At 40.8% G+C, this 27,297-nt stretch overlaps 1 protein-coding gene across 2 annotated transcripts in view; it reads left to right on the forward strand.

Moving 5' to 3' along the window:
* Positions 1 to 27,014, forward strand: part of LOC126267167 (anaphase-promoting complex subunit 5) — a 151,306-nt gene extending 124,292 nt beyond the window's left edge. Inside the window, exons 12-13 of one of the 2 annotated variants that reach the window (XM_049972125.1) lie at positions 24,721 to 24,978; positions 25,060 to 27,014. In XM_049972125.1, coding sequence (XP_049828082.1) covers positions 24,721 to 24,978; positions 25,060 to 25,179 — 378 coding nt within the window. In that variant the 3' untranslated portion in view covers positions 25,180 to 27,014. Of the gene's footprint in view, positions 1 to 12,477; positions 12,702 to 24,720; positions 24,979 to 25,059 lie in introns of those variants that run through there. The other variant, XM_049972126.1, reaches the window with a different exon arrangement.
* The last annotated feature ends 283 nt before the right edge of the window (positions 27,015 to 27,297 follow it).

The following is a 27,297-nucleotide window of genomic DNA, read 5'->3' on the forward strand; positions in this document are numbered from 1 at the left end:
AACTTGACAAGCTGAGTAAGGAGATGGGTGAACTGCTCTCCAACCAGAAATATGGAGGACGGTTTGGGAAGATGGAGAAGTTGTACCTCAGCGAACTTCCCAGCAGCCGACTATTCAGCCAGGACAGACCTGATTTGGTTCCACAAAAAGTCTGAAGATCAAACACACAAGTGAACCTCTTCATGTACCTACCTCAGTAGTATACAACATGTGGAATTAACTGTTCCAGATAGCCAGTCGTCATCCTTGCACCTCTTCCATCACAGACCATAAGACAGGATGCAAGTTTTTGGTGGACACAGGTTCCAACCTAAGTATTTTGCCATGGACCCAGTGACACAAATACCAATCAGCCATCTCGTTTTGTCTTTTGGGCTTAATAATTCAACCATTGCGACATGGACATGGAACGCAACACACTGAGCTGGACCTGACACCTCGATGCTCCATGGTGTGAAATTTCACTTTGTTGGCTGTAACCAAACTAGGTTTTTAGCACATTATCATCTGCTGCTGAACTTCGCCAATGCTCATCTAATAGACAGTGTTACCAGACTATCTCCTGACGGCTTCCATTGTAGTGTGGCAGTACATGACGCCAAATTGATCCAGTCAAAGGGCAGTGGATACAACGGACCTCTGTAACAGTTTCTTGGTATCATATAGAACAGTTTCCTGGCATCACGAAGCCTCCTGGGGTCCCACATAAGGTGTGTCACAACACTGTACATTATATCAACATTGCTGCAGGCCTACTGATTTCATGCAGGCCCAGGCTTCTTACCCCTGACTGTTACGCCATTGCCAAAGAATAATTTGATACAATGTTGAAGGAATGCACCGTTCACCCGTCTATTTGATCTTGATTGTCACCCACATTTAGATCAACAGTGAACAATTCAGCATGGTCATGTGGTGATTACCATACCCTGAATATTACGACAATACAGGATCACCACACTGGTTCTCTGCTGTAACTGAAAGATATATTTGGAAAATTGATATTGTAACACTGTTTGGACTTTTCAAAAAACCCGTTTATAGCATTCGTATTGAGAAATGTTGCTCAAACATGGCTGAGATTTAGTAGATTCATTTTTACAAGGCTTGCAGTGTTGCTTCGCATGTCTTGACGATATAATCATTTTTTTCAGCACCCCTCAGATGAACACAAACAGGACCTGATTGAGGTACTTAAGCGCTTTGACATATATGGAGCAGTGCTGAACACTTCAACGTATGTTTTTGGTCAGGCGGAGATTACCTTTTTAGGCTATCTCATTTCATCAGCCAGGTCTGCCATTACCAGAGGAAATCAAAGCTATTTTCAGCATTCCATGGCTGGAAACTGCTAAAAAACTGAAGATTCCATGAAGTTCTTAACTTTTATTGACTTTGACCGCATCATGTGGCAGAATACAGAGTGTCTTACTGCACCATTAGCTGGTCCTAAGATTAAAGGCAAAACGCCAGTGTTTTCGAAGCAGATAAGAAAATTATAGCAGATGCATCTTTTTTTGCTCATCCAGCTTCAGAAGTACCTCTTTTGCTCGTAGCAGCACTATCCAAACAGCAGTCAGTATTGAATGGCAACATTATGTAGACAACACCTGGCAGCCTCCTGCATTCTTTTCACTAAAACACTCTGCGGCCCAGCAACAATGGAGTGCTATTGGCAATTGGCGGTTTACGAATCCATTAAACAGTTAGAAGTGAGAGATTTCATTATTTATACAAACTATGAACACCTAACGTGTGGCTTTCAACAAAATGATAATGAATGTTCCCCAAGACAATACAGTCAGCTAGAATTCAGAGCACAATTTTACCATTGATACATATATCAGGAATTGTCACTGTAGTGGCAGACTGCCTGTCCTGGGTGAGCAGTATCATGAAGACAGTGGAATTAAGGCAGATAGCTCAAGCAGAAGATTCTGACCGGGAATTCCAGGATTTTTTAAAAGATACTACATCTGGTTTTCAACTTAAGCTTGTTGATGGTCCAGCCTCAAATGAGAAGTTGTACTGCAAGATTTTGTATGGGAAAACTCATTCATTCCTTTTGCACTATGCAAGCAAGTCTTTGAAAGATTACATAACTTACGCCACCCCAACGTGAGGGCAACAATTAAACTAGTAGCTAGCAATTTCGTGTGGCCTGGAATACAAAAGGATTGTTGAACCTGGCTCCCGTATGCATACAATTCCAGTGTAGCAGGGAACCTTGCCCTGTTCCTGTGCCGATAGGAAATTTTCTAGAACAGCAGCATGATTTGCTTATGTTCATTTTGATGTAATAAGTCCACTGCCTCCTTCAGTGGGACAGCATTACCTACTGACAGTAACAAACCTTTTTACATGCTGGGCAGAAGCCATACCGGTGGATAACATTTCTACTGAGACACTAGCCACTGCACTTGTGTTGCGTTGGATCTCTCGTTTTGGGAGCCAACTCCACATAACGACAGAAGGCAGCAGTTCAAATCCACTCTATTTGCCCAACTGACTAATTTCACAGGACTGTGCACCACAGAAGAAGTTACCACCCTGACAATAATGGAATGCTAGATGCTGGCACCGGTCACTTAAAGCCGCCCTACTGTGCCATGAATCAAATTGGACATCTGCCTTACCATTGGTTTTGCTCGTCCTACACAATTTGTGCAAACTGGAGCGGGATGTCTCACCAGCAGAGTTAGTACATCAGGAAGTCCTACAGCTTCCCAGTGAGCTCACCCATTCACATGCATTTTTGATGGACAGCACTAATACACCAGAATTCACCACCCACCTCAGAGAAAGTATTATGCAGATCTGGCCACGACAAGCATCATGCTTTTGTACTCCACAATCCTTCAAACATTGAGAGTTATTTTACTGTACACATGTAATGTTGCGAACAAACTGCCACTGACACGACCCTCACTGATAACTGGTACCCTTCACTTCATTAACGGAGGTGAAAAAACACTTGAAATCCTTGTAAACAGCAATATGAACACTGTTCCCATTGACAGAGTAAAGCCACCAGCATTTGTCATACAAGGATGTTCACACCCACATCTCCCAACCAGATGAAACCTCTACCTGTCACCAAGCAGATCCACCAGAACCTTCACTGACTCTGACTCAGTGTCAAATGCATTGTGGATGACAGGTACACTTCCCGCTGCGGTTCATGGATGGCACTCTGGCATCAATCGAGGACATTGCTCCGCTTTCCCAAAGGAAGCTGTGTAGTGATAACAAGTGACAGCCATGGCTTTCCTTGTTTATTCATTTATTTGGTTACCTAGCAAACAAGACTTGATTGCATATGTTTTTGTGTTAGAGAGTATATTATTTTTCTAGTTATCATGTTGAACGTGAAGTGTTATTTCAAGCCACATATTCATTCGTATCTGATTGTCACCACAACTAAAGCACAAGTCTAACAACTTGCAGTTTTGTCACTGAAATAATGGACAGTTTTGCCCAGGAAATATTCACCAAGTTTGAAAGTGAGTGAGCTCATTTGTTCCGTTGCTATGGTGCTCATTTCTACCTTGAAACCTACATTTTCTCACATGTTGTGATACCACCAGAGTAGTCTTATGCTCTGTCTGAACAGTAATTTAACTGTATCTGGATCTGAACTATTCTGTACTAGTCAGAAGTAAAAGAAAATCTATATCTGTGCTAGCAGCCCTGCAATCATCTCTGCTAATTATTTCTAATTTGGTATGTTATGTGCTAATCTGGCAATTCAAGAATAATCTTCTCTAATTAATATTTTATAAAAGAATTTGATTATGTTTCTGTTTGTTGTATCAGAAATCAGATTTCACCCTACTGAGAGCAGTTATTTGTTGTTAATGTGAAGACTTTGGGCAAAATAACATGGACTTTAGCAACTTATTTATGCTCAGATAATTTTTATTATGTGGAGATCACCACTAATTACTATAAACATTCACAATACTGTAAATAAAATTTTTTCCGGTCTGTGACAGTATTGTTAGTGCAAAAAAAAAAAAAAATGAAGTTTTGCACATTTACAGTATGGTCACAGATTCAGAAGAATTTTATTGACTGTGACAGATGCTACAAAGGCTATGCTTACATTCACATTACTGGTTTCAGCATGTTAACTGCCATGTTCAGATGTAGCAATAATCCACAATTAGTTTAGTCATGATCTACAAACACTAGTTACATGCACACTGAACATCAAGATTATTTAAATAAAAAATATTTTTAAGGTAAGATGATTTTGAAACAGACAAAAATGTGTAAGATATTTTCTCCTAGCCCCATACAAATTACTAACACCATGCAAATAGACCTAAAAATTTATGGTTGTGAATTTTTAATAGCTGTGACAATACTTGTTAAGTGTCAAATGAAAAATGCAGGGTGGGTGTAATAGATAATTGCTCCATAAATAGGTCACCTAAGTCACTAAGAATTTTAGTGCACTGCAAATGACATGAATTGTTGTTTGATTTTTCTTAACGGCAGCTACTCTCTATACTCCTTGCCATTATTTGTTGCATACATCCTACATTTTTCTTTTTAAGTTTTACAGATCTCGTCAGTACGGATTTCTGTGTTTGTGAATTTTTAATAGCTATTAGTATGGGGTTAGGACACTGTGGGGCTAGGATAAATTATTCTACACTTTTTAGTCCATTTCAAAAACTTATTATATTAAAAAAGATTTTTAATTAATTAAATATTTTTCTGCTTTTTAGTCTTGTGTGTGTGAAATTTTTCATTCGATTTCAAACATTTTTCTGAGATTACTACCGCATATATGGTAAATTTCAGAGTTATTTCAGTTTTTCACATGAGTGAACCAATATACTACTTCCTCCTACTTGTATTTTTCAAAAAGACCATGAAAGAAAAAATGAGAGAGAGTGTAACTCACACGGTGTCTTACTAGCAATCCGTATTACTATGAAACTTTCGTGACTGGAACAAGAAAAGAGGGAAATAGCAGTGGTACACAGAGTAACCTCTGAAAACAATCAATTATTGACAAATTATTTAACTGGATAGATTTTAAAAAATGTACTCATCGAGTAGCAGCAGAATTGTAATTGGCAAGCTTTTGGAGCCAGTAGCTCCTTCTTCATGCAGAAGGCTTGAAGGGGAAGGAAGAGAGGTGAAGGAAAAGGACTGGAGAGGCCCAGGAAAAGGGGTAGATTTCGGGAAAGTCACCCAGGACCACGGGTCAGGGGAGACTTACCGTACAGGATGAGAAGGAAAGCTTTTGGTGCTATGTTGAATATTTCAAGTTTCAGGCTTATCAGAATGTAAGTTCAAATCAAATGCAAAACTTGTTCTGAAGAAACGTTTAAAAAATGACCCAATAAAAACTTGTTAAAAAATAGTACAAAATATGTCAATAAAATGTGCATTCATTGTACCATCACATGATGAATTTCCAAGTGATTCCATGGTGGGCACAGTAGAGCTGTACGTCAGTAAGCTGCATGGTTTTGAAAAGCTCTGACAGTTCTGAGTTGTAGCATTAAGTAGACAGTGACTGGTTGGCTCCTACATCCTGCAAAGCGTTGCACGGCCATCAAAAATCTGTCAGTGGACATATCAGTTGCAAGTTCAATATGAATGGCCCGTGTTGTTCCACATGTGAATAGGACCATTTAGGACTTTTTTTGTTTGATGTCCAGATTTGACGTATAATGGTCTGGCAAAATCGATGCCTGTTACTGCAAATGGTCTTGAAGGCTGAACTCTGTCCACTGGTAGTGGGGCCTCCATCTCTTCATATGGGCGACTGTGTATTATCTTGCACGGTAGGCAAGAGTGAAGAACTCTCTGAACAGCTTGTCATCCTCACAGAATCCAAAATTCTTCTCGCAGTTCCCCTAACACAATCCGCACACCGAGATGATGCAGTCTTACATGTGTGTGGCTGATGAGAAGCTCAGTGAAATGGTGACATCCATCCAATATAATTGGATGCTTCTGTGAGTGTGACAGTGCAGCACACTGCAGCCTACCACCAAGACGAAGGATGCCATCCGATATAAAGGGATTGTATCGAGCAGTCTTTGATTCCTTGGGCAGTTTTTCTCCCTTACACAGTGCACAGTTCACTAGTGAATAGTTCCTCTTGAACTCTTCTGATCCAGTAGGTGCGGGCATTTTGTAATTCCAAAGCATTAAAACTGCCGGAGATTCTATTTTTGTTTCTTGTTGTGCTGATAAATCGAAATATAAAGGCAGTTATATGCAGTACTCGCCAATATGAACTAAACCTTGCAATGTCCAGTAGTGGTTCAGTGATGGTGATCAGAGTGATATTTGCTGTCATTTTGGCTTCTGGCATTGATGGAGGTGGGGCTGAGATATCCAGTGGCCAGAACTGCTTGTCTTCTGAAAGCCAAGGCGGACCACCCCACCGGATATCAAGAGTGGCTATCAGATTTGCTTCTAGTCCCTGTGTGAGATGATCTGCAGGATTTTGGCTTCCCAGACAGTGCCTCCATTGGCTGGGTGTGGTGTATGTCAATATCTCTGTCACTCAATTACAAATAAATGTTTTCCATTTGTTTGGATCACTCCGTACCCATTCCAAAGTGACTGTCGAGTCGCTCCACAAGGTAGCTTTGTTGGCATCAAACCCTGTTTCCTGGCAGAAGTAATGAAGGAGTTGTGATCTGACCAATGCAGTAAGTAACTCCAGCCTTCAGCAAGTAACTCCAGCCTGGGTAGAGTTACCTTCTTGATAGGGGTCAGTCTGTTCTTGCTACAGACAAGGTGCACAGTGTATCCAGTTTCAGTAGCTGTCCTTATATACAAAACAGCGCCGTAGCCTCTTTCAGGTGCATCACAGAATACATGCACCTCCACAGAGCCACCTGTACTAGCGTCCCTATCCATCTAGCAATATGCACTGATGACAAGTGATGAAGCTTTGAGACCCATGAGTGCCAACGACATGCAAGATCTGTGGGCAAAACTTCCTCCCATATAAGACCCCTCAGCCATGTGTCTTGGAAAATTATCTTTGAAACGATCCCAACAGGAGTGAACACACCCAGGGGGTCATAAAACTGAGCAGCTGCTCGAAGAAAATTTCTCTTGGTAACCAGTTTGTCCTTTAGATCTTCAGCTATCCTCTTACAGTCACTGCAGATAGTCATTTTCCGTGTTCCAATTAATGCCTAAAACTTGGGTTGTGGACTTTGTTTCAAGGCCTTTTGACACCCCATATTGCCTTCAGATCATTCGAATTAGTCGCCCATTTGGATAATGGAAGACTTATGTGCTGGAAGAGTTCTGTCAGTTCATGGTAAACAGTTGCAGCGTTGTCGCTGTCTCTAACACTCGCCATGAAATCGTCCATGAATACTGAGTTGTTAACAAGCCCTGAAGCTTGTGGATATGTTTCACTATTTAGTGCTTCTAACTCCTTTATGGCAGCTGACAAAAGAAACTGGCTTGGTGCAAGTCCAAATGGCAAACATTTGAAGTGATATGTAATCACATCATTTGGGGTCATGTAGGCATCACTTCCAGCTTGCTCAACACAATACCAAAAGAACCTCGTGAGGTCTCTGTCTTCTTCATTCAACTTTAACTGCAGGAAAGCTTAGTCCACATCACACACTAGTCCCACTGGAAGTGTGCGGAATCGTAATAGGATTGCCAGAATACCCGGATGTAAATTTGGTCCCTTTTCGAGGGCATCATTCAGTGATAGAGACTCTGGCTCATGTGAGGATGCATCGAAGACTATTCTGTACTTCACACTTCCACTAATGCATTTCTTCACAATGTGGTGTGGCAGGTAGAATGTGTTTCCAGCAGTACAGTCCTCATGTGCTACCTCTGCCTGGTTCTTCTCAATATATTTCGACTTGGTCTCATGGTAAATGACCTTCAGCTCTTCATTCCCTCGCAGCATGTTTTGTAAGGAGTGAAGGCGCACTTCAGCAGTTGTGCGGTTGCAGGAGAGAAGCATATCCTTCTTTTGAGGGATACAACTCTGTGGCCATATTCCACTCAGTATGACTCTTGAAATTCCTGATAAATAGGGTGGTCCATACGTGTTAATGCTCGCTCTTGTTGTTCTGTTATCCCAGTTGTCTCCAGGTTCCAAAATCGGCGCACGGAGTCATCAGACATATCACTGCAGGTGCCCTGAATAAAGTTGACAGTTGCTCTGCTGACGGTGGTGCTAGATCTGTTTCCGCTGAGAACATATCCGAAGATTGTTGGGAGAAGAACTAATGATGGTGATACCTTGATTGGTTGTTCCAAAGTCACGATTCTACAGTAATAATCATCTCCTATCAGGATCTCAAGGCCATATCTTCTACATCTTGTGGCACTGTAGATTGCTGTGAAAAATTATTTGTGCTTTCAAGGGCTATCACTGATATGTGGGAATTAGTGAAGCACCCCATCATATTAAACTGCACCTTCTTCCTTGAGAGTGATGAACTGTAAGTGGATCGAAAGTAGTTATCTCCAGAATAGTGCTTCCAATGACACTTAGTTGGAGAGATTTGATCGGTGATGGTGAATGAAACTCGACTGACTCCCTGTGTCCAGGATGGCACGTGTCTTCTTGCTCTTACCAGTTGGTCCTGTGATACTCACACGAGCAGTCTGCAGGTATGTGAAGTTGAAAGTCATACTTTCAATTTTATTTACTGTTGTGGTATGGCTACTACAAATGGAAATGTGATGCTCCTCCCTTACATTTCGTACAGGATGCCTTTCCCCGTTTGAAACACTGATTCCTGTTGTGGCCACATCTTAGGCATAGGAAGCAACGGTTCATTGTCTTGAGGGCATCTATTCTTGCCTGCAAGCTTGCAATCTTTTGGCAGTCTTGGCCCCAGTGCCCTCTTTCACCGCAATACACACAGAAGTGTTCTGAATTCTGTTGTTTCTTCTTGCCCCTCTTTGTTTTAACCTTTACATGGAAGGCAGATGCTGTTGGTAAATAATTTTCATGTAGAACAGTATCTCCGCGAATTTTGCGTGTGGTGATAGCTCCTTCCACCTCTTAATTTAGGAACTCTTTAATGTGGGTGAGGTTCCCTTCTTCAATCTTTTGCCTTCAGGCATGCACAAGCCAATTTTTGCAAATTTCTTCAGGAAAGGCTCAAAGAAGTTTGGGTGCAAGCACTCTCCCATAAAAGTCCACATTTTCTCCTAGTGCTCGTAGTGCTTGGATGCGCTTATGGTGCTCAATGTAGGTGGAATTGAGGGTCTCTGGACTGCCTGAAGTCGTAGTGTTAAGATTCTCGAAGAATTCCAGGTGGTGACTTTGGATTATTCTGTTCTTATCCCAATATTTGGATTTCAAAATATGCTTCGTCTGCTCATATGTATCAGCTGTAACAGCAATGCCATTGACCAAGTCCTTAGGTTCCCCATCAAGGTAACCACAGAGGAGTATATGCTTGTTCATTGTTGACGCCATCGGATTCTCGTCTATGGAGGCTGTGAACTTCTCCAAAAATCGAGGCCAAGCTTCTATGTCCCCTGAAAATGGGTGCAGTTAGATAGTAGGCAATTTTATGTCCATACAGGTGTGTTGTTGAGCCGCTGACATGGCATTCCTGTCCCATGAGCACGCTCCTTTCGGAGGGCGCGTTTGCATTTATCAGTATATTCCTCACAAGCTTCAGTGTCAGCTTCGTATTCAAAGTCATCCAGCAAGTCCTGTATTGTATCGTCAGGCCAACTCTTCTAATGTTTCCTGTAGGCATTCCTGTAAGTGTTCGATTTCTTCTGCAGCTTTAGAACCATCAAAGGAGTTTATTTGGCTGACAAAACGTGTCGCATTCAATCGCAAAGTCGTCCGCTTCTGGCGCAGCCTCCCCAAGTTTGTAGCTACTGCTTCTGTCATGGAGAGTTGGTGGCTTTGCTTTCTGTTGTGAGAATGCATTCAAGGTCAAGACACCCCGTCAGTTGGATGCTGTCGCTAAGGGATGGTGCTGTCCTGGAGTGTGAACCGTTAACAGCCCCCTAGTGATGTTTGTAGTTCTCAACAAATGGTGCGGCCATGCAGTTTTCAACTTCCACAACCTTTAGTAGTGGTCGCGGTTGCTAACAGATGGCGCTGCAGTCTACCAATACTTTAGCAAGTCCCCTTTGCTTTTTGCAAATAATATGCCAACTGCCCTCTATTGCTCTGCCACCAACAAATATTCACCAAGTGACATCACATTCAAATCAATCGACCTGTAGTGTCCTTTGCTACAGTTTCCGAGCAATGCCGCAACTTAACTTTGTACCAGATTTTGAGATTGAAGTCACTCAAAACCTTCTCCGCCGGCATCAAGTCCTCTTTAATGTGTAGTAGCACTCTATCTCTTCATGTTCTGCCAGGTTTCAGCACCAGAATGTTGATAAACACTAGTGAAATCTGAAATCAAGGACACAGTAAAACTTCTGCTCACACTCCTTTATTTTTACTCGTCCATTTTACCTTACAGTTAAGATATATCTGCTGCAGATGGCAGCACAATGTACAGACTTAACAGAAACTGTGGTCAATATACAGCCGGACCACACTGTTGCTGAGCATGCTGCCCAACACAATGTTCTTCATTTCAACGACTGCTTCACAGCCTGTGCCATCTGCATCCTTCCCTCCAACACCAGCTTTTCTGAACTGCTCAGATGGCAACTCTCCCTGCAATATATCCTTGCTTCAACCTTCATTAGTCATTGTCATTACCCATCTAGCCTCTTTCGTGTTCCAATTACAGCACTACACTACCCTCTATTCCATCAACCCAACCAGTACTTTTACTTTTTTCGTTTCCCGCCCTCCGTCCAATCTCCTGACTGCATCCATCGATTTTTATAATATGGGTGGAGAACTGTTATGATTTTTCCAGTGGAAGCTTAGTGGGCTTTTGCCTATTAACTGTCCTTTGTAGTATTGATGTATCTTTGAAAAATAAATTACCAGCACTGTAATTTTGTACATCCTCATTAAATATTATATTGCATAAAGTAATATATTTTCTATACTCAGGCTTATTTTTATCTAACAGGTTAAGCTGCTAAGTTTTCTATTGTTTGTTTGTATTTTCAAATTTGGTTTTCTGTTTCTTTAAAAGTACAGAAGATAATTTCACCAAACTTTGTACATTCTATTTTTACATAAAAATGCAGCTTTGTATCTCTCTCCCTTGCTGGAAGTGAATATACTTTTATTTGTGTATAAACTACAGATTGGATTTAGCTCAGACTTAGTATTTCATACATCTTCATCGTCCTACACTATTCTGTGAATGTATTATAAAATTTACACAGCAGTTTAATTTTTTCTCTGCTATGAGTACATACAGTGCCTCAACATGACCTTGAGGCAGGGTAGGTGAGTAAGGGAAGTACCTCTCTCCTGCTCACTGACCACCGTTACTGTGCAGTAAAAGTGGTTGCTTTCCCACAGTTCTGTTGAAATTAAGAGCACCAGTTAGACATGACATGACAGCTTTCGCACATGTGACTGGCTCTGATAGTACGTGTAATTCCTGTGATGAGTGTGGAATAAAATGAGCTATGTGGATGCATAGGAGTGAACTTGCACTTTGGTCTTCTGCTGAGATGTGACCCATGTGGCAAGGGATTGGGAGTAAGTGTAGCATAAGGCTGATCCAGGTTATTTCATAGATTTGGTAGGCTGCATATAAACACTTGTGGAGAGGTGGGAAGTGTTGTGGAAAGAATGTTCATTTCATATTACACTGTAAGTTAGTCAGAACCCTAGCAGTGGATGTGATCAAGTTGTTCCCCAAAGAACTGGAACTGTGTACCAATTTTGCTGTGTCTTCTGCGCAGTCTTACATATTATGGGTCTGGTCATCAGCCAGTGGCACTCTCCTCCACATCCCCATTTTGATCCTGCTGCCCTGGCCTCAATATCTTCTAACCAGCCCCTGTCTCGCACCCACTTCCAGTCCCCCACCTCCATGGCTTCAGACTCCAGTCCATTAATACACCATTATCTCTTTTCTCAAAGCAATCTCCCTCTTCCTTTCTTCTCTTGACCAACTCACGCCTCCCCCCCCCCCCCACCCCCCAACCTTCCCACTTCCCATGCCACCCCTCTAATTCATCATGTACCACAAGCAACCATAGTGAGTGGATAGTTTTACTACTTCCAATATTTATAGTCCTCTCAGGACTTCCTCCTTTCAGATAAAGAGCACCGGGTTGATTAGATGTCTTTTACAATTCCAAGGATACTATGTGAGTAGGCATTCCATAATACAGGGTGTATAAGATGTCGCAATAATCCCTGTTACGTCGAAAACCCTGCAGGAATGGGAAAACCTTGAAATTGGCCACCTTTAATCTAAGTCCTTTTTTATGGAAAAGAGGTCGTGTGATCGGATAACATCTGCATTTTCTGACTGGTTCAGTCCTTGTAAACAGATTTGAAGTAGCAGTTGTGGTTCAAAAGTTGCAACACTTTTTTTGTTGCAGGTAACTGCAGATGGCTTTGGCCAAGGAGGAGAGAACTGATGTCATTTTGATGTCTGGAGAACAGAGTTTTCATTTCATAGCGGCAGATTTTAACAACCTGCACCCAGAAAGACCTCCAATTTCACACAACACTGCCAGGTGCTTAATATCAGAATTCCGGGAAAGGGAGACTCTAGCCGACTAGGCAGCGAGTGGCTTTCCAAAAAATGCTACTGATGAGACAATCTCAACAATGGTTTTGGTGCCCTTCATGAAGAGCCCACACTTCAGCACACAATGTTTGTCAGCAGAATATGGAATCAGGCAGTCACTGATCATACATTCTTATGAGTGGAACCCATTCAAGATTCAGCTACTCCAGCACCTAGCAGAGAATGACCCATTTTCATTGACAAGAACCTAAATACTCAACGCTACCTGGAAATGCTGCAAGGAGTGGCATTGCCCTTACTTCTGAATAAAGATGGCAGCTTTCCATCTTACTGCCAACAGGATGAGGCTTCACCACATGGAACAGTTGTTTGTCAGTGGTTAGATGGTCAATTTTCTGGTCATTGGGTTGGCAGATGTGGTTCTGTGGATGGGCACACAGATCACCTGATTTCACATCAATTGACTTTTATCTGTGGGGTTGAATAAAGCAGCTTGTATATGCAGAGAAAATAAGAAACAGACAATATCTCAAGCAAAGCGAAGAAGAAGCGCATGCCAGCATTTCTGCGAAAAACCCTCTGTGAGTGCATGATGATTGCATTGAGCACCTTCAAATTTGCTTTTACTGAGAGGGACATCATGTTGAACACATTAATGAGTGTCCTTTATGGAGAACAGTCTAGCCTGTAATTCCAGCCAAAATGTGTAGTAACTTTTGAACCATAACTGCTACTTCGGATATGTTTGCAGGACAACTTTTCAGAAAACACTGATGTCATTTGATATATCACATGACACCCTTTCCAAAAAAAAAAAAAAAAAACACCACTTAGATTAAAGATGGTGCCTATGTTCAGTACATCCCGTAAAAGATAGACCACATCACCCATTTCTTACTAGATATTAGGGTTTCACAATTTCTGCAGGATTTTTGACATAACATGGTGTACTGCGACATTTGACTCATCCTGTACAGCTTGTGATAGTGTTTTAAAAGAAATTTCATTGAGAGTACAGCCAACTTTGTTTTCAGAAGCCACCATTTAGTCTCATTTGAAACATACGTAATACACTCCTGGAAATGGAAAGAAGAACACATTGACACCGGTGTGTCAGACCCACCATACTTGCTCCGGACACTGCGAGAGGGCTGTACAAGCAATGATCACACGCACGGCACAGCGGACACACCAGGAACCGCGGTGTTGGCCGTCGAATGGCGCAGCTGCGCAGCATTTGTGCACCGCCGCCGTCAGTGTCAGCCAGTTTGCCGTGGCATACGGAGCTCCATCGCAGTCTTTAACACTGGTAGCATGCCGCGACAGCGTGGACGTGAACCGTGTGTGCAGTTGACGGACTTTGAGCGAGGGCGTATAGTGGGCATGCGGGAGGCCGGGTGGATGTACCGCCAAATTGCTCAACACGTGGGGCATGAGGTCTCCACAGTACATCGATGTTGTCACCAGTGGTCGGCAGAAGGTGCACGTGCCCGTCGACCTGGGACCGGACCGCAGCGACGCACGGATGCACGCCAAGACCGTAGGATCCTACGCAGTGCTGTAGGGGACCGCACCGCCACTTCCCAGCAAATTAGGGACACTGTTGCTCCTGGGGTATCGGCGAGGACCATTCGCAACCGTCTCCATGAAGCTGGGCTACGGTCCCGCACACCGTTAGGCCGTCTTCCGCTCACGCCCCAACATCGTGCAGCCCGCCTCCAGTGGTGTCAGGACAGGCGTGAATGGAGGGACGAATGGAGATGTGTCGTCTTCAGCGATGAGAGTCGCTTCTGCCTTGGTGCCAATGATGGTCGTATGCACGTTTGGCGCCGTGCAGGTGAGCGCCACAATCAGGACTGCATACGACCGAGGCACACAGGGCCAACACCCGGCATCATGGTGTGGGGCGATCTCGTACACTGGCCGTACACCTCTGGTGATCGTCGAGGGGACACTGAATAGTGCACGGTACATCCAAACCGTCATCGAACCCATCGTTCTACCATTCCTAGACTGGCAAGGGAACTTGCTGTTCCAACAGGACAATGCACGTCTGCAGGTATCCCATGCCACCCAACGTGCTCTAGAAGGTGTAAGTCAACTACCCTGGCCAGCAAGATCTCCGGATCTGTCCCCCATTGAGCATGTTTGGGACTGGATGAAGCGTCGTCTCACGCGGTCTGCACGTCCAGCACGAACGCTGGTCCAACTGAGGCGCCAGGTGGAAATGGCATGGCAAGCCGTTCCACAGGACTACATCCAGCATCTCTACGATCGTCTCCATGGGAGAATAGCAGCCTGCATTGCTGCGAAAGGTGGATATACACTGTACTAGTGCCGACATTGTGCATGCTCTGTTGCCTGTGTCTATGTGCCTGTGGTTCTGTCAGTGTGATCATGTGATGTATCTGACCCCAGGAATGTGTCAATAAAGTTTCCCCTTCCTGGGACAATGAATTCACGGTGTTCTTATTTCAATTTCCAGGAGTGTAAATTAAAAAAATTTACAGCACACCAAGTAATAGGATTTCCACGTTACGTCTTCCCCCTCCACCTTTTCTTTTGTTCTTTTTCCCTCCATGTTGTTCCCTTGCATTGGGTTTTATGGCTATTAAACACTTCCTGTGGAGGAGATTAACTAACTGTTCCTGTAAGGTCGGAGTTATTACAGTCTAAAATTATGAAGTTTAGAGCTATTAACAACTATGGAAAGGGTAGATTCTACTCCTTGTAAAGAGGACACATTTAGTTGTAGACAAGTACAACAAAAAAGACTGCTACAAATTAATCTTTCGGCCAAAGCCTTCATCAGAAAAGAAAAATACGTACACATGTGGCTGTTCTCTCAAGCTGCTCAGGCAGGCTGGCCTGAGATACTACTCGTGTGTGTGAGGTATGCTTACTTGCGTGACTGCATGTGTGTGTTCCTTTTCTGATGAAGGCTTTGGTTGAAAATGTAATGTGTCACAGTCTCTTCGTTGTACCTATCTGCAGCTTAACATGTCATCTTTACCATGAATAGCAATCTACCCCATCCATGATTGTTGATATTCCAACCTAGACTTTCCATTGTTTGAAGTATAGAGATCAATTAACAACTGATATTAATCGGTAATTATTTCTGATGTGCACTAAACACAAGGAAAATTGCAGTGTGTGTGTGTGTGTGTGTGTGTGTGTGTGTGTGTGTGTGTGCCATTAAGTTTTAATGGAGTGTTAGTTGCCGCCGCAGCACACAACTGTTAAAAATTGCTGTAATCTGTATCAATATTTCTACCTTGCTATTGCTGGTAGTGCTTATAAAGACTACAATAAACTTGCAACTGTATAGAAAGCTGCTGTTTCTTTTGCAACTGTAAACTGCAGTATTTAACACTAAATAAGTATGCTGACATCATCAAAGAATAACAATTGCATACAAGATAGCAGCCCTGTTTACCTTTAACGTAGTTAGTTGTCATGCCATAAATAGGAGTTGTTAATTTAAAGGGCTAATAAAATACACTTTGAAGGCCGTTCTGAAGCTGTAAAGATTCCAAACTTCTTGTTTTGTGTGGGCCTGCAGTTTAAGATCTTAGCATCAGAATGCAAAACTAACAAGGTCCTTTTGGAAAACGAAATATTTTGCATTGGTTGGATGATGATAATGATGTCTAGGTTAATGAAACATAACATTACACATTTTCAAATTTTATTATATAATTGAATATTCACATTAAAGTTGAAGAAACTGATGTTCAAGCATGTAGACATTCCACACTAACTCAAAAAGATAAACAGCTCGTTTGCGCATCAGCTTTTTTGGTAACATTCAATTGTGTATGGTGCATCAAAGGTTTCAGCACACTACAAAAGGATCTGCCATACGACCCATTTAGTAACTTTTTAGCCATGTGCATGCTATTTTGAATCATGACACAAAGCCAATGATTTTCTGAATTTTTTGTATCGTTCTGTTGTTACCATACGAAATCTGGTCAGAACATTAGACAAACAGACAAAATCTAGAAGGAAAAGTATGTTGTAAGGGTGAAACTTGCTGCTACAGCAGGCTTCTGTGTGTGTGTGTGTGTGTGTGTGTGTGTGTGTGTGTGTGTGTGTGTGTGTGTGTGTGTGTTTTCTCTCAATAGAAAAAGAGCAAGAGTTCAAAAGCTAGTGTTAACTGTTTCCTATTACATGATTCTGTGCATGGCGCACCAATCCTCTACAATGAAGTGTTTGCTTTTTCTCCTATTTTAAGGATCTTTCCATGGAGGACTTTGCATTATTGCTATAAATCTACAAGGAAGTTGTTTTTGTGCTTTGAGTTACAGTTATGTTAATTGTTATGTATTTAAAATTAACATATATTATTAGTTATAAATGCTGTTGCTGCTGCTGCTGCCTTCTGTCGCGGTCTGGTTTCGTGCAGCTCTCCATGTTATCTATGCTTAATGCAGTCAAGCCTTAGTGTCCCTCTATAATTTTTATCCTGAAAATTTCCTTCCATCAGCAAATTAAACATTACTCGATGCCTCAAGCTGTGTCCTGTCTACCTGGCCATTTTCTTGTGAAGTTCTGCCATGAAGGTCTTTTCTTCCAGTTCAATTCAGCACCTATCCATCTGTTATCTGATCTACACCTTTGCTCTTCAGGCTGCTGCTGTAACAGCAAGTTTCAAAAGCTTCTGTTCTCAATTTGCTTGTACTGCTTATCATACACATTTCATTTTAGTATATGGCTATGTGTCTTGCACATAATCTAAGGACGGATTTTGTACCACTAGAAGTTTATTTTCATTGTTAACAAATTCCTCGTTATCAGAAATGCTTTTCTTGTTACTGACAGTCTGCATTTTATGCCTTATTTACTTTGCCAATCACAGCTATTTTCTTACTAATTGTAAGAGAGCAAAATTGTGGTATCCCCTTGTTGCCACATCTACTGCACGGAAGCCACACTAGCTTCGAACACAACAAGACATAGACCGCTGGCATATCTTGTTAAAATTAAACTCAACTGTGCTGGTGCCTGGCGGCATGGGTCAAGCTTCCAGGCATCGACACGATCAAGCAGTGATGGCAGTATCGCAGCGAGTTCAGTACGCACTGTCCACGAACAATGCCACCTAGCAACCTAGCTGTAGTAATCCTGGAGCAGAGGGCTCTCTTCCTCATTCTGATACTGTTCATTCGTTTGCTCACTTGACTCCACTCTCAGGACATTTGTTACTTGTTTGGACTCGGCTTAGCTATTTACATGGCCTCTGTATGGAACTTACGATCAGTGTTTTGATTAAAGTGATTTTGTTATTCCATGCATACTTACTTGTGTGCCTCACTGCACAAAACTATATTACAAATTTTGGTGTCTAATTTCACAATCTTAATTCCATCAGTTTAATTGAACTACTCCATTAGTCTAATTTTACTTTTGTTGGTGTTCATCTTATAACCTCTTTTTGAGAGGCTATCCATTTCATTTAACTGACCTTTCACATCCTTTACCTTCTCTGAAAGAGTTACAATGTCATCAACAAACCGTAAAGAACATTAGAGTTATAATGCTTTTAGGAAGCAGCACTTAATTTTTACATTGTTTATCCAGTGTCAAAGATTATCTGCTTTCAAATTGAGATAGAGCTTTTCAGATAAGACACTTCTTCTCACTTCCTGTATTGAGCTTCAGTGACGTCATTGGTGACAAATGTGAGTGAAAAGTTTGTAAACAATGTGATTCATGTAAGCTACATTTCCCTGTATAACAACAGATTCTACTCAAAGTGGTATCATTGCCAACTATTGCAGATCAGCATTCATCTATAGTGGTTCTAGTGAGATTGTGACTTGGCTAAGGTGACATAAAATCCCTAGAATGTGGCAGAGAAATTCTAAACAATATCCTTAGTTAAGATATTCCATTCCACTGAAAGTATATGGAGGCTTGAATGGTGAAGGTGTTCTGGCAGATTGCATACAAGTATGTCATACTGTTTTACTTTGTCAGAGAGTTTAATAAAAACATAAACTATAATCTGGAATGAAAGGTTCATTCTGTAAGACCTATTTGTAGTTATTTCTGTAGACACCACGCCCGAGATGACTAGTTAGTATCTTTCTGTACTGGCAGAAACAAATGTACAGGGTGGTCCATTGATCGTAACTGGGCCAAATAAGTGTCAAATGAAAAAACTGCAAAGAACGAAACTTATCTAGCTTGAAGGGGGAAACAAGATGGCGCTATGGTTGAAGCGCTAGATGGCGCTGCCATAGGTCAAACAGATATCAACTGTGATTTTTAAAAATAGGAACCCCCATTATTTATTACATATTCGTGTAGTACATAAAGAAATATGAATGTTTTAGTTCGACCACTTTTTTCGCTTTGTGATAGATGGTGCTGTAATAGTCACAAACATATGGCTCAGAATTTTAGGTGAACAGTTGGTAACAGGTAGGTTTCTAAAATTAAAATACAGAACGTAATTACGTTTGAACTTTTTATTTCAGTTGTTCCAATGTGATACATGTACCTTTGTGAACTTATCATTTCTGAGAATGCATGCTGTTACAGCTTGATTACCTGTAAATACCACATTAATCCAATAAATGCTCAAAATGATGTCTGTCAACCTCAATGCATTTGGCAATATGTGTAATGACATTCCTCTCAACAGTGAGTATCTTGCCTTCCGTAATGTTCCCACATGCATTGACAATGCGCTGAAGCATGTTGTCAGGCGTTGTCAGTGGATCACGATAGCAAATATCCTTCAACCTTCCCCACAGAAAGAAATCAGGGGACATCAGATCTGGTGAACGTGCGGGCCATGGTATGGTGCTTCGACGACCAGTCCATCTGTCATGAAATATGCTATTCAGTACCACTTCAACTGCACGCGAGCTATGTGCCAGACACCCATCATGTTGGAAGTACATCGCCATTCTGTCATGCAGTGAAACATCTTATAGTAACATCAGTAGAACATTATGTAGGAGATCAGCATACATTGCACCATTTAGATTGCCATCGATATAATGGGGGCCAGTTATCCTTCCTCCCATAATCCCGCACCATACATTAACCCGCCAAGATCGCTGATGTTCCGCTTGTCGCAGCCATCATGGATTTTCTGTTGTCCAGTGTTCTATATTATGCTGGTTTACATTACCGCTGTTGGTAAATGACACTTCATCGCTAAATAGAACGCATGCAAAAAATCTGTCATCGTCCTGTAATTTCTCTTGTGCCCAGTGGCAGAACTGTACACAACATTCAAAGTTGATGTCATGCAATTCCTGGTGCATAGAAATATGGTACAGGTGTAGTCGATGTTGATGTAGCATTCTCAACACCGACATTTTTCTGAGATTCTCAATTCTCATGCAATTTGTCTGCTACTGTTGTGTGGATTAGCCGCGACAGCAGGTAAAACACCTACTTCGGCATCCTCATTTGTTGCAGGTCGTGGTTGATGTTTCACTTGTGGCTGAACACTTCGTGTTTTCTTAAATAGCGTAACTATCCAGCGAACGGTCTGGACAATTGGATGATGTCATCCAGGATACTGAGCAGCATACATAGCACACGTCAGTTGGGTATTTTGATCACAATAGCCATACATCAACACGATATCGACCTTCTCCGCAATTGGGAAACAGTCCATTTTAACACAGGTATCACGAAACAAATACCGTCCACACTGGTGGAATGTTATGTGATACCATGTACTTGTACATTTGTGACTATTACAGCACTATCTATCACAAAGCGAAAAATATGATGGTCCAACTAAAACATTCATATTTCTTTATGTACTACATGAATATGTTCCTATTTTAAAAAACGCAGTTGATTTATGTTTGACCTATGGCAGCGCCATCTAGCGGGCCAACCATAGCGCCATCTGGTTTCCCCCTTCAAGCTAGATAAGTTTCATTCTTTGTAGTTTTTTCATTTGGTGCTTATTACATGAAATATTTGGTCCGGTCGCTACAATGGACCACCCTGTATAGTGACAATTTTAACTTGTAATTACTAATCTGTGTGGTGACCATCAGTCTTATTGCATGCATTTCAACAAATTCAATTGGCAGAACTGAACTTTGGATTAAAAATCCTTTGATCACATCACTGGAACACATTTTTTTTATAACAGAACTATAATTGCTGCTCCATCAATACCCTTGTTCTTCAAAGTGGGCATTTTGCATGAAAGTAAACAGGTGTGTGTTGAAACTTTTTCACATGACCCAAACCACTTTCTCAAATCATGCAAACAATTATTTGTGTAGAATCTTGGCCAGCTCTGCGTGGCTTGAAAAGCCTATTTTCTCATAATTTCCTCTCCATTGTGATAAATTTCTTCCAGTGAAGGTGAAACCAGTTAAAAAACAATTTTCTTTGCATTTGTCAGTTTTCTGGACTTAAATCCATGTCTGCAAGTTCCTGTTACAAATAATGTTCCACCTTCAACAACCAGTCATGAACCAAAAATAGTAACAAACTGCTCTGTGGGCACATCATAGATGATTGTGTGTTGTTTTTAAGTATGTTTCCGCACCTATCAAGACAGCAGTTTCCAAACACGTCTCACACATTGCTCAATCAAGACTGTATCATCTTTGGTTCCATATGTCAAAATAGTCAGTTTCGGATTCTCTACCATCACTATTATTTTGACCATAAAGGGTTGTACAGTGCTATCAACATCAACTACATGACTTAATAACCACTTGGCAGTGGCCAGAGTACTTAACTTGAAAGCTCTGCTACATGGCTATTAGCTAGAGAGAATTTTATTAAGGAAGAATCCTGAACACTAAGTTATGTTGTCAACCAACCTAATGATGGGTGAAGTAATAATAGTAAGTGTGTATAGTTTATTGGGTGGCATATGCGTCTTTTCGATAGTATCATTTGAGTTAAGTTAGAAACATTCCAGTGGCAAGGAATTCCTGCTAGATCGTAATCTGAAAAAAGATGTGAACTGTTTTTGTATCAAGCAGTTTAATTTTCGTGCCTCAAATCTGGGAGATCCCCAATGGCAGCAGCAGTGTGTCATTGTATAGATTCTACTTGTTATGTTTTAGTAGCTCAGAAATGTACTAAATTCTTGACAAGACCAAAACTAATGGTAACAAAGTGGCTAGAACATTTTAAAGCCTCTGGTATTGTTTTAAATTAAAGCTCATTAATTTCAGAATGTCAAGTCAAATACCTTTTAACCGTCTAAATTTCCAAATTGTTATTTTATTAGGCTTCCAGTTTTGGCAATATATTACACCACCTTCAGCTCCCCCGACTGACATGTAGGAAGATTTCCATCTCTGGTCCTGTCACAATAGAGGCCAGCATTCAATAACTGGTATCTGTAGATTTTTGAGACAGCGATCAGCTCAAACATCACCTGTCAACAGGTACCGCAGTTATCTCTGAAAAATGGACATACAGAGGCTCATTAATTTGCTTATTAGTGCACTTGATGTAAGGCAGTTGCAAATAACTGAGCCACGTATTGGCCAGATTGGTTGTCAGTAGAATGTGATTAGACTTTCAGTAGAAGTAGGTCATTACGTAATAAGTATAAGAAAGTTCAAAATTTTATTTTGACCAAGGGCTCTGACTTGCATCCTCTCCTGTTAGTGACAACACTCTTCCAACCATACATGCTTTGAATATAGCTCAAAGCTTCCATCTTTTCTTATTAATACAGCAGCCTCCTTCCACATATTGCTGGCATAACATGCTTAGGTGGTAGGCTTAGTCATGAAATGGCTTAACCACAGTATCACGGCAATCTTTAGCAAGAGAGATGTACTGGTGGTTTGAAGCTTTTTGTACGATATTGAAGCATGCTTGCCTGATTCAGTTGGTACAGCAAACCACATGAATACCAAAGATCAGTGTTTTGTTTCCTATCTGACATATAGTTTCAGTATTGCAAAAGATTCACATCTGTACATATTCTGGTGTAAGATGAAGTTTAATTTTTAGAAACAATCCGTAGGTGATAGTCTTTTTCCTTTGGGTGTGTTACTTCAGCAGAATATGGGGAAAAACTTCTAGAATTAGTGGAAAGGTGTGACAGATTAAAACTTTTCAGTGAAGTTTTGAACATTCATGATGACAAAGATGGTAGTGGTGTTGACAACCTCAAGACCTGTTCTAACACATATTAATCTGTCAACAAAGTGCATATGACTACAGTTTGCTACAGAATTGGTTGAATTCTGTTTAAAAATCTAATTTAAATTTGGTACTCTGGCTAGTTTTGCCTGTGAGGAATGGAAGCGACTTCCTGTCACTTCTTCATTTGCAACTCATTTCAGAATGAAACATAGCATAATGTTGTATTCACTTTCTTCCATGAAAGCAGGAAAGTCCCTTTTGACTACTTTATTACCTTTTTTCCTGTGAAAATCACAAATGGTACTGCTTCCATTTCAGAAGAATGTATTTATGAACGTATTATAAACCAGAATGTGTAGCATCCTTTTTAAATAAAAAAAGAAGCGACTTAGTTTTCTTCTTTGGTTGTCCCCATGATGCCCTTACTAAAAGAAATTGTGATTGAATTTATCTGTCATATCTACTGCCTCTACAACTTTGCTTCCGCTATTTTTTCGCGAAGTTCAAGGCTCTATTGCGAAAAACTTACAAAAAATTTACGATTCAAAGTATTGCTCATCATTGGTCACTGCTTTCTCCTAGCTTTAGGGCAGCATACGAATCCCACAGTGTATAAACTGGGCATCTTTTGAGGGAAGCCACGAATCGATCCAATTTTACACTTGTTCATGTGCCCGCAAGTGCTAGTTAGCTAGGTCGTGTGTCATAGACTGAGAAAGGTGGCAGTCAGAGGTAGGAATGTCTGGAGAATACAGGCAGGTGGGGTAGAACTTCCCATTTCGACGTTTCCAGGTATTCTTTGACGGTATTTTCGACATGGGGTCCTGCAGTGTCATGCTTTAAAATCATTTTTTCATGTCTATCACTGTAGTGTAGCCGTTAGTCTTTCAGTTCTTGGCTCAAACACATCAATTGCTTTCGATAACGATCTCCTGTGATTGTTCCCATCCGTTGCAGTAGCATCAAAAGCTTTCTCTCTTTCACAACCATGCCGGTCTTCAACATCAAAATGACCATTCTTGAAGCATGGAAACAATTTCCTGTGAAGTTCTGTCACTAACAGGTGTCTCATCATAGGTCTTACCCAGCTTTTTATGAGCGTCAGCTGCAGATTACTTCATATCAAAGCAGAAAATTAAAACCTCCGGCAGATGACAATAACTGGGCTCATAAGGTGACGTATTCAGTCGAGAATAACTTAATGATACAATAAAAAATAGACTGATATTTTGATGGCATTATGTTCTCAAATGGCTAAGCTTACTGTATGACACTTATGACAAATTACTTGCACCATTACTTTCCACTACTGCCGTTTATTGCAAAACGGTGGAAGCAAAGTTGTAGACCTAATATTTGGTACAATCATTTCAAACAGTTCATCACTGATAGGATACAATACTGCAAATTCGTGGTCCATCAGTAGTTTACATTGGCCACTGGGCACAACACAGCTTGTATCTGATACACATGGTAACACTGAAAAGTAGTTAGTACTCTAACTAAAGAGACCACTTGTTACCAGGCAGCCCCATGGATCTAAAGTCACTACATTTCTCACACCAAGTGAACACAGAGGTGGAGCTTCACAGTGTGGTGCCATGGTGCAGAACATAAGGACATGGCATATTAGACAAAGGAGCCTCAGGGAAGTGGAAGTTAATTTATGCCGTGGACAAAGACTCACAAGCAATAGTTATTGTTTTCACCACTCAGCTTGGAGAAGCATGGTCTGTGACCCACAGGCAACTATATAGGACAATTAGAGCAGCTCAAGGTGGTGCTTTTATTGGAAACAGAAGATTGGAAACCATACAAAAACTGCTTTCATGAAGCGAGAATTTAAAACAAAAACAAAAAAACTTCTAAACTCGTAACAGTAACATATTGTTTAAACTGCTATATCATATTGTTAACATTTGTAGTCAGTTGTAGCACTTGTTAAAAATAACGAAAATATTTTAAGTAGAAAAATATTTAGTTGCAGATGGCTTTGCCTTCTTTGGCACTTAAATTAATTGATGAAGCACTACCAGTCGTTGTTGCTCACGGAGGTTGTTATGACCAAGCCAGGGGTCTTCTGCTACATGCCAAATGTAAAATAGCTTCAGCAGCCTCAAAGCCTCCTAGTGCACGGGAAGCTATCCTTAACAATGCATTACAACAGCTACATAAAGCACAAAATGGATTTTTCAAAATAGAAGCATACTCACGGATGAAGGATGTTGTATATCTGAAAGTAAGCTGTATATTCTCACTATCATGAGTATAATTTCTTGCAATACTTAAGTTTCATCTCTCATTGTTTTCTTGTTTCCAGGCCTTGCTGTATAATGAACTAGGTTATGTTTCTGAAAGAAAAAAGTGTGCTCTCCAGTTCAGACAGCTGGATGAACAGTATCCAACAAAAGTTGCTACAACATTGTTAACAAGACTGTAGTAGTTGTTATAAAATGTGGAGTGATAGAGATATACAGTGCCAACTTGGGAAATATAATGAAAAAAAAGCACACTAGCAGGATCAGTTGTGGAAAGTGTAACATATTTTCTTCCCATCTTTGCACTACTCATCTTCCTTTTATGCACTACGTTGTTACATAGAAACGTTTTTAACGTAAATATGTCACTTTACAAGTGTGTAAATGTATGTAAATGAGACACATCATTGAATGTATTGTTATATTGGTGCCTTAACTTTGCTAAACAAATATGACTGTCATTATATGAAAACTATGTAAGTAAGTATTAGAATTTATGGTTTGTGAAGTAGAGATCATAATGATGAAACAGAGATGGCTTGTAAAATTTGTTTCTTACAGAAGTTCATAAGTCCTGGTAATCTTTTAAATTCATTCAGTTCTCTCTCTCTCTCTCTCTATCTCTCTCTCTCTCTCTCTCTCTCTCTCTCTCTCTGTCTGTCTGTCTGTCTCTGTGTGTGTGTGAGTTGAAGTGCATAGAGATCAATTATTCATCAGTAAAACTATGCATACTACTGTGTATCATTGATAATGTACGCCTTACACATGAAATAAAAACAAACCTGGGATAGAACTGAGCAGGATAGAACAAAATTTTGAGAGCGAAGACTAAAGTGAGTATTACTGTTGTCAACAGCAAGGTACCGTGAGTGAATAGAATAAGTTTGTTTCCAAACAACACAAAGTGTACATCATTGCATTTGCACGGTTGCACAGGTATTTTCAGTGCAGTGTAGATACAACAATATAAATCAAGGTAAGAAAGCTCTCATAATGCCATAGCTCTGTAATGAGCCACCAGAGACCACAGGCCCTTGTAGTAAAATACTCAGAAAATACCTCTGAACAAACTCCAAAATTTTGATAGTGGAGTTTAAAATTGCAAAGTTTGTGTTTACCCTGCTTACACCCATTGTGCATATGAAGTGAAAATGTGATTTATGTGAGAGCGCTTCAGCGGTGTGTGCTGTATCTCCAACAGTGAAAGCACAATGTGGTTTGTGTTGACTGTTCAGTCTATAAAGATGCCTCGTAGAACCATTTCAAACCTAGCCCATGCACTCATTGCCACTTAATGGCAAAAGAAGCTTGTCAGTATAGGAAGTTGGTCACTGAATCTGCATACTTTACAGCAATGAAATTTGAACCTTAAGCCACAATTGATAGAGAAAAAATACCAAAGGTCTGGTTAGTACTGATCAACTGCAGACAACAGTATCAGCTCGATGATCACAACCCGTAAACTGTGGCTTGTAAGTACCCCAAGCAGAATGTAACATGTTGTGTACTGCTCTTTTCTCAGACAATTGTATGGCTGTTTTGACCAAGACAGTATGCAACCGTTTCCACACAATCAATTTGACTTCCAGCTGTTCATTATAAAAACCAGTACGACCCCCCCCCCTCCCTCCCTCCCAAACCTGTGGTGCGTGAAAGAGGAACACAAGTGAACACTTGTAAGGATTCCTTTCTGCCCCACCAGCGAGTGCAGGATTGTTGTAGCGGTGAACTTCTCACGAAAGTATTCCCATGGATCAGGAGGTCAGTCACTCCTGTTCTGGGCTTGTGAGGATCCTATATCATCACATGTCAAGGTTTTTTTTGCTATTATCAGTAACATTTCAGGGTAAATTTATCAGTCTGGTTGGTTGCAGTGACTACGTTATAGCTACCTCTGGTTATGTTGATGTAGGACTTCAAAGTAATCGCTACCCGCTGAAAATGTTTTGAATAAACTCTGATTGTTGTGGCTGAGTGTTTGCTCTTAGTTTGGTGGTAGGCAGCTGGCTGTCTGCGGTTGAATTGTAAAGTTGTAAATGAACATCTGAACTGAATGGTCAGCCTGAGACTATGCTTAAGTCGATATTGATATTACTAATTTATTTATATTATGATTATTTGGTCTGGTTTTGTTCTGGTTTGGGTTTCAGTGCGAAAAGATCAGTGTTGTATGGTGGCATACAGAATATTTATAAATTTTGCACATTTCAAAGTATTTGCTTTGAGTTGTGCTTTCAACAATAAATCATATTGGTCATGATCTGCTAACAACAACTGTTATTCATTGTACCTGACATTAT

This window comes from Schistocerca gregaria, chromosome 4 (genome assembly GCF_023897955.1).
Source record: "Schistocerca gregaria isolate iqSchGreg1 chromosome 4, iqSchGreg1.2, whole genome shotgun sequence".
NCBI classification, from domain to species: Eukaryota; Metazoa; Arthropoda; class Insecta; order Orthoptera; family Acrididae; genus Schistocerca; species Schistocerca gregaria.